Source organism: Falco punctatus, assembly GCF_963210335.1.
Source record: "Falco punctatus genome assembly, chromosome: 6".
In the NCBI taxonomy this organism is placed as follows: domain Eukaryota; kingdom Metazoa; phylum Chordata; class Aves; order Falconiformes; family Falconidae; genus Falco; species Falco punctatus.
Genome location: NC_137585.1, coordinates 56,493,499 through 56,509,841, shown reverse-complemented (window position 1 = coordinate 56,509,841; position 16,343 = coordinate 56,493,499). Strand labels below are relative to the sequence as shown.

The 16,343-nt window shown below is 42.1% G+C and overlaps 1 protein-coding gene across 1 annotated transcript in view; it reads right to left on the bottom strand.

Annotated features, from left to right (window-relative positions):
- Positions 1 to 6,679, bottom strand: part of DYRK2 (dual specificity tyrosine phosphorylation regulated kinase 2) — a 33,089-nt gene extending 26,410 nt beyond the window's left edge. The window contains exon 1 of the mRNA XM_080390772.1: positions 35 to 6,679. Within this exon, the coding sequence (XP_080246898.1) occupies positions 35 to 227 (193 nt within the window). The 5' untranslated portion in view covers positions 228 to 6,679. The remainder of the gene's footprint in view (positions 1 to 34) is intronic.
- Positions 6,680 to 16,343: the final 9,664 nt, after the last annotated feature.

Here is a 16,343-nt window from a genome sequence, read left to right as displayed (position 1 = left end):
ACGTCCCTCCCTGCCGCCCCCTCCCCTCCGCTACCTCTCCGCTCCGCTCCGCTCCGCGGCGGCGGCCGGGCCCGCCGCTCCCGCCGAGCGCCCGCTGTTCCCTGGGCGCGGGGTGGGGAGCGCGGCCCCGCGCCCAACGGCCGCCGTGCGCCGGGCCCTGGGCGTGGGGGGGCAGCGGGGGCGCGCGTGCCCGCCCAGCCGTTGGTCACCCCCGGGGTCACAGCCATCTTGGCCGGCGGCAGGCAGCCTGCACCTTGCCCCGTCGTCCCCCGCCCTGTGGGGCTGGGACCCCCGGGGGCAGCAGCCCGGCCGGCCCCCCGCCCCGACAGCGCCGGTGTGTGCGGCGGGGAGGGGGCCGATGGCGGCGGGGACGTCGGCTGGGCGGGAGTCGGGGGGAGGGGGGGGGAGAGAAGCTGGGGGTTCACCAGTTCCTCAGGCAGCAGGGATCACTTCTGTCACACGAAGGACAAAGGTGACAGCGTAGGGGGAAGGATCAATAACTCGAAACGTGGAATGCAGTGAAAACTTGAAAAATGGCTTTGAGGGGAAAGAGCTTTTGGGGTTGCCCTGGAGTCACAACGGAGAATGAGGGAGGTGAGAGTGCGGGGGGCGTTATTGGCCTTGTTTTCCAAAAGGTACAACGTGCTTTGTGGAATACAATGCTTTGAATTCCTGGTTTGTCAGTTAGAACGTCATTAGAGCCAAAAATAGACATCTAAACATTTGCTCAGCTTGGGACAGCGCTGAAATGAACTCCCCTACCTACGCTCAACCCTTTTTGAAGTCTGTGCAGACACACATATTTGACTTTCTGAAACAGCTGGTAGATAATGTAGGCAGACCTCCCTCCATCCCTTTCCACAGGAAAAGACAGAAAAATAAATCTCCCCTTCCCCTGTGCTTAAGACAAAAAACAAAATATAAAAAAATCCATCACTTTGCCTCTTCCACTGCCGCAGATACATGCATAAACAAAGACATTTCCTGTACTGGTACAAAGAAACAAATAATTTCCCTAAACCCTCCTGTCCCACAGAGAAAACAAACCTTTTGCTGCCCACACCCATCTAAACTTTTCCCTTCGCTGTAGCAGAAAGCAAGCTTTGTCTTCCTCAGTATCTCCCCAGATGTCCACAGGCACTCCCAATGCTCCTTGTGCCAGGTGTATAAATGCTGTTTTCTGATTACTCTCAGTATTTTCCCATAATTTTCACAAATAGCACGTGCACATCAGAAGTATCTGAATATCACACGCTATGATAGTATTATTGTTCTTTGTGAGATACCTTAAATGTTTCAGGAATGGCAAGAAAACAATGCTTTTCTAGTTAGTCTAAGGAGGGGAAGGGGGAAGAAGCTTATTCACATTCAAGCTAGGTAAGAAAAAACAAAATTGATATAAATGATCTTTTCACAGGGCCTGCAGGAATTCTTTCCTCATCTCTGACTGTCAAAGTCACAGGTGGTTTCATCCATGGTTCTGGGGTTAGTCACACCTAAACATCCAGATAAGAGAAACCTTGTCAAGAGCCCTGCTTCAACTGCTTTCCCGCCAGGTGTACCACTCACAGTATGCTTCCCACAGTTTGTTCAGACAATCTTGGACTACTATGAATACTATGTGGGACGCCTATCACATAGTAAAGTCTTTTAATGAAGTCAGTGGGAACACACTACACATTACTTGTTGGGCTATTCCCTTTCTAAAACTGTGTGTGTTCTAATTTTTCAGCATTAGTCTTTAAGCCTCAGGGTGGGCTTGGGCCTGCCTACATGCTTCTCTTTCTCTCCGTCTGTTTTTCCCTCTGCAATCCATCCTGGCATCTGCTGTCGAGGACAGTACCTGGTGGAGTCTGAAGTGGAATTCAAGATGAAGGCAAGCCCATCCTGGTTCCTTCTGAACACAATACAAGAAACTTGAATTTATAAGCCTCTTTCATGCAGGATTTAGGTTGATAGAGAGGAAGAACATGCTAATAAAATTGTGAAATCCTTAGTTGCAAATGCAACACCTTTAACAGCCTTCTTCAAAATCATAGTTGAAGATCTACAAACAAAAGAAGAAAGCAAGGCCTAAATACTCAAAGGCAAAGCAAAGATTACTTCCTTCGCACCGGGAGTTACACTTGGGAATCTGAATCCCATTGGGTGGCCACAAAACCTTCTTCCTTCTGATACTGGCTAACTGAACGTATCAGCACTTTCCAGACTAGTACTACAAGAGATGAGATTGACAGACTTCAGTTCCTAGGACTGAAATAACCTGGCAGGAGCACGGTGCTCAGAAATTAGACAGCAAGTGAATCAGGGTTTTCTTGATCCTTTTTCCTTCTCCCTTAGCTTTTATTACCCCAAAGTGTGAACTAAGCTGTGATGGCAGAAGATTAGTCTTCCCTTTCTTACAAACTAATTACTGAGTGTTCATGAGTGTCACACTGCTTAGAATCATAGAATCGTTTGTGTTGGAAGGGACCTTTAAAGGTCATCTACTCCAGCGCCTGCCCCCGACCCCCCGCAATGAGCAGGGACATCTTCAACTAGATCAGGTTGCTCAGAGCCCCATCCAACCTGAACTTGAACGTTTCCAGGGATGGGGCATCTACCATTCCTCCAGGCTACCTGTTCCAGTGTTTCACCACCCTCATTGTAAAATATTTCTTCCTTATATCTAGTCTAAATCTACCCTCGTCTAGATTAAAACCATTACCCCTTGTCCTATCAGAACAGGCCCTTGTAAAAAGTTTGCCCCATCTTTCTTATAAGTCCCCTTTAAATATTGAAAGGCCTCTGAAACGTCTCCATGGAGCCTTCTCTTCTCCAGGCTGAACACACAGCTCTCAGCCTGTCTTCAGAGGAGAGGCGTTCTAGCCCTCTGGTCGTTTTTGTGGCCCTCCTCTCGACTCGCTCCAACAGGTACTTGCAAGGGGCTTCTGAGGCAGTTTCATCAAAGCGCTTGTTCTGAAGAGAAATGTCTGAAACCTTTCTTTACAGGTGGGTACCCAAACAGGCCTGCAGACTGGAATGTGCCAAGTCAGTGGGGCACAGGCAGTACCCATACTGCACCACAGTGGCCACCTAAGGAAAGAGATGAAGGGCTCAGCAGCTGGAGGTGGAATCCAAAGGCTGCTTACTGCAGCTGTCTTGATTGGCTTAGGCTGGACTGTTACAGATATCATCCTCCTGTGACAAACTGCACAAAGTGTTCCAGAACAAAAATTACCAACTATTTGGTGAAAATAAAGTGGTTAAGTCACAACCACTGAATGAGAAAATTAAAATTCATTAAAAAAAACCCAACAACAAAACAGAACCAGAATAGTCTAGAATAAGACGTTATTTGTAAAACCTTGCCTAAAAGTATTCCTGCCCACATAGTACATTAAAATGCATTATTGAGGATAATATGCTAGTCCAATGAGGAGAAATACAGAGCATGCTTTATTTCTTGAGCCATTCGGTCAGGGCCCTTGTGACCAAGACAGATACTAATTCCAAGCAAACTGTGAGGGGTTTGCTGAGGTCTGTTTTGCTGGGCGGCCTTGGGTCCCAGTTATCCTGTTAGAACACTGTACCTGCTTAGCATCACTGTGAAATGTCCCATGCCAGTCCTCTTACCTCTCCAAAGTGGATGCTGGTTAGAGTTTAATTACACAGGGCTTTGGTATGTAGTTGCAGGGCAAGAGAGGCTGGCTGGTCAGTCACGCAGCATCTCTGCCACTGTGATATTAGCAAATGCTTATGTGGTCAGACACCAAGGAATTCCTGAGAAGCCATGCATGTCCAAAGCTCAGATGATGACTCTGGGGGCTCCCACAGTGATGGGTGCAGCCGTTGCTCAGCACGTTGCTATGCTCTGACTGTTCTCGCCGGGCACAGCAAACTACTTTGGCTGTAGATAAATGACCGCTAGGTAGAACAAATACGAGGCTCCTCAAACATGATGGGGGTGGAGGATGTGGCACTTAGGGACATGGTTTAGTGGTAGACTTACTAGTGTTAGGTTAATGGTTGGATCTGATGAATTTAAGGGTCTTTTCCAACCTAAATGATTCTATGATTCTGTGAAAAGGAAAGGCAAGACAAGCCTAGAAGGAAGAAAGTAAAAATGTGGGTTTCTGCCACCTTTTAATCATCCTTTCATACTAAGCAGAATTTGCATAAGAAGGAGAATCGATACTCTCAGCACGTTTTAAAATGTTCTAGGATCTAAGCCATTTAAAAATACATGCTTTTCCCCATTGTTTTTGTGACACAGACCTTCGATGCTGAATTGGAGACATTAAAACAATTAAGATATGTCTCACCATCGCTTAAACATAGGTCCAAGCCTGTTGTCTCAGCCAGTAATCTGTATTTTAAAAGTAAACCTTTAAGCCCAGTAAGTGGTTGTCTCAGGAGGGCCTGAACACAATCAGCACCAGGTTTCCGTTAATGTGTTGTGGATAATTTAGGCATGAGCAGGACTGTGTACACTACAGTGTGATCTTTCAGCAGAACAGTGTAGGCACTTCAAAATACAGCAACCTACAAGTGCTAGCATTGCAGATGGAAAGCGCACAGGTCAGGGCTCCACTAGCTCTCAAACATGCACTTCAGTGTGCGGTATACATGTAAGGTTTGCAACTCCACTCTCTCTGCCCTCCCCAGAAAAAAAATCCCCAGCAAAGCATCCCCTGTAACTTAGGATAAAGCTGTATTTCCATAAAAATATGAAAAATGAGGTTATGTGTTCAGAGCAAGAGTGTAAAGAATCACTGCCACAAATCAGTTTGCTAGTACATATTCATACTGACATGAGGGTATATATGAGGCTAAACTGGCTTGCCAGGTCCAGATGTTTGTTGGCCTTTATTCCAGTGTGTATTCTGTTGAGGCTAAACCTCATTCTTTCTTCAAGGGTTTGCCCTTTCTGCTCTTTAAGAACACGTAAGTCACCATTTCTATTACAGTATTAAGACACAACAAAGGTTTTTTTAGTGGTCGGTGAGTACACTCTGAAGAGATACTCTGAGATCCTATGAGTCTGCAAGCATATGAGTAGGTTTTTATTCTTACAGTATTACAGCTATTTTGTGGGAGATTATCTCACAATATATTTGTATTTTAGTGCTGGCAAATTGCACATTAAAGAAAATGCTTTCCCTTTTCACCAGACCATACCAATTTTTCTAAGATTCTTTAATATATGTTTTCTATATCGCTTCTGGATTCTTATACCATTAATATTAATTAGATCATTAGACTTACTCCTTTGTGTAAAGCCCCAGCATGCGTAATGGGAGGAGAAAGATTCCTGTTTTCTTGTCTCATACAGCAGAAGCAATCCTGATGGAGTCAGCAGAGTAGCATTAATATAAAACTAATCTCAGGGAAGAAGCCTAATGGTGGCTGATTCTCTTAAGCTGCTGGTACACCCTTCTCTTAAGTACTCAGAAAAAAGTGAACCTCTGGAACAAGAAAAGAAGGAAATTATGTATGTGTCATTGGCTCTTCTTCTGTGGACCCTTCCCATCTCATCTGTGAAGCTCCTCCATTCCCTCAGCTACACAAATTGCAAAGACATAATTTAAAACTACTGTCTCATGTCACTTGAATGTTACTCTTTCCTAAATAAGTCCTATAAAATAACTGTTACTGCAAGTTTAGTATGCTATGATAGTTAGGATTTCTACCAAACTGTTTCAGAGAGAAACCACAAACTTGTATAACCTTGTGTCATTCTCTGAATTCAGTTTCCTTTTCTAACTACCTTGAAAATCAATATAGAACCTTGGTGTAATCTTTCTTGTACTCCTTGTGTGGGCTACTCAGTTTCAAAACCAGCTGTTCACACACAGGGTTAGTCCCAGCTGTTGAAACCCCGGTAACCTTTGCTCATCTGATTCCACATGTGTAATGAAAGAGCCTTAACTTTAAAGGTTTTAGGGAGTCAGTTACTCTCCACAGCAGCATTTCATAGAAGCTGGGATTTAATTCTGTCAGGTGCTGAGAGGTTTCAGCTCCCCTGAGTCAGGGAGCCAAATATCTCACAGGGTGCACTGAAATTGAGAAATTATGTATCTCGCTCACTTGTGATAAAGCTCATTAAAATCATTAAAGTCACTGCTCTACAAAAGTACAAAAGTGAGACATAATTAATAGATAATGGGTCAGAGGAACTCAGAATCCAGAAAGAACTCTGACCAAGTTATTTTCCTCACCCAGGCTTTCTCTGGGCAGAATTTATTAATAATAAAAGGAAAATGAATCATTAAGATTAAGTCCCAAGGCCTGAGTGTTATATTATTAACTAGTATAATCTACTGTCAGGATTTACATAGTGACTTTTGAGTTAAACCATAAGCCACCTGCTGAAAAGCAAATTTAAGGCTACATGCTGGGAAAGAACTTTCTCATTAAAATATAATCAAGGTTTGTTAGGACAACAAGAAAAGAACCAACCTGATGTGCTGAATTAAACCGAGTGGGAACTGAAGGTATCAGACAGCTGTAGAGAGTTCTTCAGCTCCCCGTTTCACAGGGTGTAAGCCCTGCATGGACTTACCTTGGGAAACACGGACTACATCTGTTGAATGCACGTGGTAAGAGGAGCCCCTGGTCATGTTTCCTAAGGGTAGTGTGCACAACATACACAGTGCGTTTTCTTCAGTAATGAGCCTCCTTACCCTTCTCCATTTATCTTGAGTGGTCAGACTGATACTTGCATAACAAGAAGGGATGTGCAGGCCTATATTTATACTGGGGAGGGAAAGTTAAGAGTGATCTCCCCAGTGCCCACTTCAGTACCTTGCTACCGATCCTTTGGTGTGGAAGTACCTTGAGCTTCCAGCCTCTCATTTAGATTGCTGTGTGAATGCTTGGTGGATGTGTGTATTCAGATGTGAAGAGTGGGAGAAAAAAATTGATGATGTGAAAATGAAACAGAGACTTTAATTCATTACCATCATTTGTAATCTTCGAAAGGAATAAATGCGCACGTTAACACACAAACAGTTCACAACCAGTTCAGAAAATTGCAACTTAAAATCATTGTATAATTTGGAAAATTAAGTAAACAAAAGAGAATTCCTGCAGGTGTTCTACAAATAGAGAAAAAGGAGGCCCAAGGGAACACTTCAGTACGTGTGCTACTTTATTAGTGAAATTAATCCCAGTGATTTCAAAAGGACCACTCACACATAGTTCCACCTGTGATGATTTTGACTTTAAATTATAGAAAAAATATTTACTTAGCTATGATTTTAATTTTGATTTGCAGAAAGGTGGAGGTTGCTACCTACAGGTAACTCCCTGCAAACAGATTTAGCTGTGTGTCAAATGGGTAACATTAAACATTTGGGGCTAGGTCTAATAAGTGCCTAGCTCATAAAAGGAAATCACATGTAGCAGAAAAGATAGGTGCCAATGCTCATTCCAGTGCCTGGAAAAGTGTGCTGCAAAGTGTCAAAGCAGACAGACAGAAACCACAAGTGACTGGAATTCCCTGGAGATTTCACCCTGCATGAGCTGGCCAGCTTAAGAACATCTTCTGGAGATGTCATCTGCATATTCTTTCAGGGAAGAGTCATTATCATTACAGAGTCCCCCTCTGTAAAATAAACTAATGGCAGAAGTGCTAATTTGGGAAAGTTCAGAACATTCGACCTTCAGCCTCTGAAGGTGTGCAACAAACTGCAAGTTGCTGAATCTGGAAACAGGGATTCATGACTCCCTGGGCCAGAAAGCAAATGAGTTACAGAAGATGAAGACAACAACTGTTTTTGTGAAGTTAGACTTTAAAAGTGTTTTTTGAATGTTTGTCTTGTACTTCTTGTCTTTGTTTTCTCTCCTAGCATTGTCTTTCAGTCAGTGGGGAGGCTGCCGATGGACCACAGCCCTGCACTGCAACACTTTCTGGCCATGGCTGTTCATCTCCCAACAAATGGTGCTACCACAGGGCTGCTTCTTTCCAGGAATCAGTGGGTGAAGGCTGGAGTCCTGCTATCTGCAGAACACCAGCTAGGAGAAAGGAGAGCTGGAAGTGTGAGGATGACTGGGCAGGATAAGTAGGCTTAAGAGTGCTGAGCAAAGTTTCAGGGGACTTCCCTGAATGGAAATAACTCGCTGTTCTCTCAGTTCCTTTCCTGAGGGCTCTGTGCTAGTCCTACTCCTACAGCTGCAGGATTTGTATCTGGGGCACTTACCCATGAGAGTAGAGGCAGCACGAGGAAGCACAGGGAAGCGGGCACCCAGCTAGTGGCAGCCTATTGGCAAGGCAACTGGGGCCCTGAGAGGTAAATTAAAAAAAAAGTGACATTTTCTAAGGAACTGAAAGCTCATTAGTTTCAGGTCAATCAATTTTTGTTAAATCCATATTTTATCCCACTTTCCATTTATTTCTAGGTCCTTCCTTCCCTCTCCAACAGCTTGATAGGTTTATCCAGTCTGCAGTTGCAGGGGTGAGTCCTTCTCATATGCTGATATCCTCCACTTCTGCTATTTATTGTCATGGAGGATTATAAAATGAATAGTTCCCTGACAGCCAGGCATCGGATGTTCGTGGTTGCAACATCTTCACAATTAGCTTTCTGGACAGGATTTTCACCTTGCCCTTATATTGCTCAGTAAGGCACACCAAGCATCTTGTCACTGTGAGATAATCTATATAGCACGAAGGACTCCACATTCCTGAGAAATATTTTATTGCAAGTTGACAAAAAACTCAGAGCTCCTGGTTGTAATGGCACTTCAGAATGAATACACAAAGATACATACACCGGATGCATAAAGATTCATTCAGGCAGCAAAAAGATGTTGTGAAGAGAAATGAGTGTCTTCTCCTTCTGGAAGCTTCAATGGAGTGCCACACTGGCAACTATCCTAAATGGCAGTTTCAAGAATATGTACTAAATGGTCTGTTTCTGAGAGGTAACACAGGCCATGTGTGATGTGAGGTTACAGCACGGGTCTGACTAAGACATCTTCAGTACCTGGGGAGTACCACTGAACAGAGAGGTAATACATATATATTGCCAAAAAGAAAGAGAAAACATTTTTTTCAAAGCAAATTCTCCTCCCTGGCTTTTTAATGAAGTAATTCAGTGTAAATATGTGCCAGTAGCTTTTTAAAAAAAAAAAACAAAAACAAAAACTTGAGATAGCAAAGTGCCAGAACCATGGAAGTAAACCAGAGGACCAGAGGCACAGGAGCAGATAAGAATGGACCACACTTCTTCCAAGGTTAGCTGGTTTTGGAGGTTTTTTTTAAAATAGTTTTCCTCTTCTGGCGTTCAGACAAAGTTGTAGTTGCTGCTTCCAAGACTTAAAGTAGAATTCCCAGACTTCTCCACAGATTTTCCCAAATCCTTAAGAATACAAAATCTTTTGGTCCATTTCTGGGAGTTTTCCTGTGGCATTCAGTTCAAAAGAGCTTGCTCTTTTCAGGCTGAAAGTTGGAGCGCAAAGAAGTATGGACAAAGGAAAATCATTGCTTCATATATCTACATATTTAATTGTTTAAAATGGAAAAAGAAATGATCAAAACATGTTGATCCCTTGAGAAGGCTTCTGAGTAAATATTCAGCTGTCATAGCATTAGGTGTGCTGTAACAACATCAGTTAAATATAACAGATCCCATGTGTTCACTTCTAGGGTGCTAATGGCAGTGGAAAGGAACTTTTTTGATGAGAAGGCCATTGATAGTGGCCATGAGTATCAGGCACGACACCTGACTGCTTCATGCTTTTTACAAAGAAGGCCATAAATGTTTAGAAGTTTGCTATGCAGATGAGTATGAAGAGAAGAAACTTCCTCAGTTTATTTTTACCTATCCTCAGGAAAATTTGGATGCTTTCTTTGCCATTGTGGAGTGAAATCCCTCATATTACGTGAGAGGGTGACTGAGGATCACCAGAATATCTCAACCATGAAACATGACAATCTTTGAACACACACCCAGTTGAGAAGAAACATTTGCTTGGAAAAAAACCCCAAGAGTTAACCCTGAGCAATCAAATGTCCCACAAGGAGGCCTTTTCATTTCCCATCTTCCCCAAGCACTGTGATGTGAAGTCTTTGAAAGGACAGTAGCTGCAAAAGACAGAGGCTCAGGCAGAGAACATGCCCTAGGGACATGCTGTGGTTCCAGCAGCTGTGAGGAAGACATCAACTTAAAAAATAGCACCCAATGCAGCACTTCCGCCATGAGCATCACATGGAAGAAGGCAAAGATAATTCCCCAAAAGCCAGCCGTCTACAGTCAATGCACTTGCCAGTAACTTCTGTAAGAATGTCTATCACTTGCATAAACACTGTTCATACAACTCACTGACTAAAACAAAATTGCTTTGACTTTTCACCTCTAAGCATAAAGCATCCTGAAATCAGGTGCCTCAATAAACTCTGGGCATCGCATGTTTGTTCTCAAACGTTGCCCTTTCTTCTGAGTATTGTATAATTTAACCAGAAAATAACACTGAGGTCCAGTTTTCTTTAGGAGCAGTTTTAGAATATGACAACTTCTACTTTTGAAAGTAGATTGCTTTAGACACCTCTGGGCCTTGCTCTAAATATAAATCACCCATGCAGTATGCTTGTCAGCTTAGGCCAGACATGTCATACAAGGGTTGGTTGGGTTTTGTGTGTGTTTTTTTTTTCTCCTAGATATAAGCAAACTGTGATGTAGAAACTTGAAAAACAACGAGACTACTGTCATCTTCAGTTGAGAGAAAGAAATAGAAGCACTGAGCTTAAGCCTTTCTTTCCCATATGGTTCTTAAAATTTAAAGACTGCCATTTTCTTCTCCTAAAGTGATTTTGAGGGTAATTTCCATTTTGATACAGATCCCAGGGAAGTAGACGGAACGTCCTGACATTGCCTTTTTCATAGCAGAAGAAGGACCTGGTATGAGACTGACTCACAAGTACTAGACATCATGGCAAACACAGAATTCTTTGTGCCCCAGATGGGAATGCTCAGTACCAGCACAGTCCTGGTAGATCTTCAAACAAATGTGCTCTTCATCCAGCTCTAAGTAGGAAATGATGACATTACTTTGCTGTTCCCAGTGATATTACACAAGAACAACAAAATTACCTTTCTATAATTTGCATCTTTAAAATCTCTTTCAAATCAATGATTTGATGTCCACTTCTTAATCATTGGTTCATAGTGCATATAGTCTGTACTTGCAAAATAGTTAGCTTTGTATCTTTAAGGGTTGCATGTTTCCTTTGAGACTGACACTAATTTCAGCAGGGCCCTGGGCAAGAATAACATGAATGCTGCAAGCCCCCATGGGGGTCCCTCCTCAGCACTGCTGTGGGGAGAGCATCTTTGCCCATCCATGACAAGCCCTAACCTTTCCTTCCACCTTCAACTGTCTGTGACTTTGCCCCCTTAGGCTATAATTGCCCCATCTTTTAATTTTTGAGGCTTTGCAGTCTTTGATGCTGTTATAGACAGTGCTGGAAGCCAGAAGTAGGGGAAGGATGTGGTAAGGTTGTGTTAAGATTATAAGAGGGGAAACGAGGGAATTCAGTATTTGCCACGTCCTGCCAGTATCAAGTCAGTGCACAGTGTGGATGGGGAGCTGTGCACTGAAGGGATGGATGGACATGCTTGTGGAGCAGATCTCTGGGAAGATGGATCTCTTTGGGGGCAAATAGACTGCATACTACAATTAAGGTTTCTTATTCCATTTAGTAATACCAAGGAATCTTTGTCGGTTCCTGCAGGCTTTTTTCACAACATATGGGGTACGCTTTTCATATGCAATATGGAAGGATCTGGCAGGCACAAACAACTTCAGAATGAAGTTATGACCTTGACTGCAGAAGAATGGATTGATATCCTAAACACTACAAGCTGTGAGAATGGGTCAATGAGACTCATTCTTCCTTTTGATGTGACGAAAATGAACTATTTGGATCTCTAGTAATCTCCAGTCACACACAAGCGACGCACAAAGTTGACAGCTCTATTTGGTAAATTGGATCCTCCTGTAGGTTTTGTCTTTCTCGCCCATCTGTCAAAAAGATACAAAACCCACACATCTAACAAGATGCTGAAGAGGGAGCAGTTATAGCTGTAGGCAAGAATTAGTCCTTTCTGTTACCGTTTCTTTCACCTTGCAAGCTTTCCTAATCATTGTTCTTTTATCAATGTTGTCCTTGTTCTGTATTTGAAGATTAGCTGAGATATCCTTCGTGTAACCACTCTATCAGCCAGATCTAGATCAACCATTCTATTTTCAGCCCACAGGCATTTTTCTTGTTAGACAGCTGAAGAGCAGCTTCTGAATCTAGACTGCCTTTTCAAAGTTCACCTTGCACAACAGCATCTTACCTGCAAGCAAGAGAAAAAAGATATGAGAAAATGCCGCTATTGTCAGAAGTGGAGACAACTGCAGAAGCGGGTCACGAGAGTATTCTACAACAGAAGCTCTGAATCTAGGAAATGGGTCAAAATATAAATTACCCCAGAACTCTCAGCATCTACCTGGGACAAGTGCCCATCAGAACACTGATTTCAAAGCTGTTTCAACATGCAGATTCATAGATTTCAAGTTCAGATGGCTCTATGGTGATCATCTAGTCTGAAGACCTGTGTAATACAGGCTTTAGAACTCACTACGAGAAAGTCCTTCTTTAGACCCCACATCAGTACTTGAAAGAGAGCATATATTAAAAAAAAAAACACCCAACAATCATATTTCCAGTGGTGGAGAATTCTTCATAAGCCCTGTGTGCTGAACTTCAGTGACTATCCCCATTGTTACGACACTTTCATTTTATTTCTGGTCTGAATTTGTCTGTCTTCAACTTCCAGCAATTAGTTCTTGTCTGGAGGATTTTGTGTCTGCTTTGAGTGCCCTCTATTACCAAATTCAGCTACCCAGCTAGATTATTAGGCTCCCCCTGCATTCATGTTTCATATCATTTCCATGTGGTCGGTAGATAGAAAATAAGATTCATGATGTATGCATTCAATAAAACTAATAAATATTTCAAGATCAATTAATAAAGTACTGCAGAATATATGTATTTTTTTTCAGAATGGACATTAACAGTCCTCACTCCTGGACCACACAGGTCAGATTTTGCTTGCTGCCTGCAATTTGTATTGTGATTGCTACTGTGTTGAACAATCTGACATTCTTTTCCTTGACTGCAAAAATCAGGTTGTTTTGATTCTTGAGAAAATATGGCACCTGCAAAAAAAAAAAAAAAAAAACAAACCAAAAAAAACCCCAACCCAAAAATACTCATTAAATTTGCCTGACAGCTAGCTTATATTTTGCCATCCATAGCAGAAAATAAATATGTAACTCAGAAAGTAACAATAGACCAAAACCTTGCCTCCCAGAGCTATTAGACATTTATTTCTGAGCATAACCTTATTTATTTTTGTAACCCATACTTCTATTTCAAGAGAAATTTATGTTATTGTAGTTAATTTCATCTTGATATCAAAGCTAACTTACTTTGCCTTTACATGTAGCATCATTTGGCTGGAAAAGATTATTTTATTTGGATAGTTATGGAAAAAGTGCTCATTATATTAATTTATATATATATATATATAAGTGCAAGGTGTTTACCCTGCAACTTAGAAGCAACTGATTCCATTCTGTGCTTCACAGTTTTCAGGTCTGATCCTATTCCATCTTACTCTGTCAGGGATACTATGCTCCTCTTTCTAATGACAGCAGCATTGGAGGTTTTAGGCACTACATTTAAATACTTCCAGGTGGGAGAAGAATCACTTCACAGCCTCTGTCAGAGACCAAAACAGCTACAGAAAATACAAGGCAGTACAAAACCAAGCCCAGTAGGATTATTTGTGTAAATATGTTAATAGAATTGGATCTTCTGAAATGTCTTTGGATTCTTTTGGATGAAGTGAGTTATGCTCAGGTCGATGTAAGTGACTAGGATGGATCTTTGGGTTTTTTTCTGGATGATTCCAAAATACTTTTGACAGGGAAATGGTAAATTAAAAAGTGAGTAAATTCACTTGTTTGATGCTCAGGGCTGAACAGTGAAAAATACATAGATTCTATATTGCCCAGGTTAAGAGTTTAGATGTATTTTTCTTTAAATCAATTTACCTCACCAGTGAAATAAAATCCTTGTTTGTACAAAATAAAGTATCTGTTTAGTATCTATTTTATGTGATATTGACTATATCACAGTCACACTACAGAACTGTTGAGAGTAAAGGCATAAAATATGTGATGTACATGATATATGTAATTGGATTTTATGCATTAAAAAAATTTCAGCCAATGAGAAGAAAGTGAATCTTTCCAAACAGCGTGGGGCCCACCAGAACATAAATCAGAATGCATTTAAGTAGATACTATGTTTTTTGTGGGGTTTTTCCATTGGTTTTGGAAAATCTGTGTACAACATTGAGGTTGTTCCAGGCAAATAGAAGTACCAGGATACATGAAAAACATTTCCTGTGGGTTTAAACAAACTAAGAACAATCAAAAGGGGCAGCAGCAACAAAGATTGTGAATAATTACCCTCTGTGCTTCCAGAAGCATTTTTTAATGCAAAATATACGAAGGATGAAATTCAAACCCAAGTGCTTCACAGGTGAAAAATAGATTAACACACCAACGTTGCTTGCCAGTGTTTACGGACATGAATGAGACCAGACAAGGTACACTGAGGCCACTTCACATGACTTCATACAACCATGGCAATGAGAAAGAATCTCACAGGGCCTATAAACATTATTTATGACCTTACTGAGACCTCTTTTCACAGTCAGGAGAGAGCTTAATATCAATGGGAGTTAGGCTTGCAAGTATCCATGGGTATACTAGGGAAACATGAATTGAAATAAAATATGCAAAGAAAAATAAGTGTACGTATTACAAAAATTACAAATGCATTTCAGAGCAGGTAGTTATAAATTAATGATGTGGTTTTGGCTATTCAGGCATTTACTGGTAAATAAAGAAGAACAACACAGTGTCCTGACTGCTCAGGCTTTTTCTTACCTTACCAATGCACCAGGCATCAGGAGACCCCTGGATCCAGAGAGGCACCAGCATCTCTTTGGCTTCCCACCAGAGCTTGTCACACCCTGGGGCAAGGCTTAGAGCAGGAATGGAGTGTGATGCATGTTAACACACCAAGAGGGGTACTTGCCACATGAGAAGAAGATCCAGAGGTCTGAGGGAGTCTCACACTTGTTCTTATAGGGCCTGAGAGTTTCTGATTGAGCCTGGCCAGGGCTAACCAGGCTTGGCAGGGGAGCAGGGCAGGGCTGTCCAGCCCTCGAGGGGCCCTAGCAGCATTCTGGCAGATCGGCACACAAAGTCTCTAGCAGTGGGCTCCTGGGGTGAAGACCAATATATAGCTAGGAATTTCAGCCTTGAGGCACACAGCTTGAAAGTCCTTGTTTTATGACAAGTGCACATGCCAGACTTTCTGATATAAGATGTCTCTGGGTAGGAACCTCAAGCTGAGGGCAGACGAAGGCAGACATCCTTGTCATTCAAAGGTACATGGAAGTTGCTTGACTGCTGCTACTACCTTCTACGGCACATAGCAGGTTCCCCTCTGATGCATGTGGTGGTGGCTCTGATGGTTGGTATTCAGGTAAAAATACATTTTGCACTTCTGTCATTTTGTCTGTTGGCGTTGGGTAGGAAGACCAGAAGTTCTGCTTAGCGTTGAGTTAGTCCTGGGGGCTTTGGCTGGCACACTTGTAGATCGTCCTTGGAAGAAGTAGGTATAGTGTGGTCCTAAAATTAGAGAAGCATGGGATAGACAGCAGAATATTGCACTTCAGAATGGAGAGGCTCATGCAGGCACACTAAAGAGAGTAGTGACTACCAAGGAATTCACTTCTATTTTATGTACCGCTAAATTTGTTCAATAACCAGGACCTAGCCGTACAAAACTAAAATCTGCCCGCTTAAGCTGTCACAGCTACATATACAGCATTGATGGTTCAGCTTCAGGCTATGGCTATCAAATCTCAACGCAGAGCTTTTTCTCAGAAGGGTTGACTATGGGATTTTTTTTCTTATTGGATCTAGTGCCAAAGTCTGTTGAGGTCAATCAGCACAAAGTGGTACCACTCCAAGAACCAGCATGACTGACTGGAGCATGGTAGTAGTATGTTTGTCATTGGAAAGGTCCTGTTTGAATAATAGTTGAAATTAGTTGTATAAAGCATAAATATTAGGCACTACTTAGTATAAAATGTTCGGTATTGGCAAAATTCAGCCTTGTGACTTTGTGCAGCCACTTTCTAGGAATGTCACAGTTGTATGTTATTATGGACATCATCTACAGAGAACCAGGTTCTCTCCAGATTCTTCCACAGGAAATAATTTTG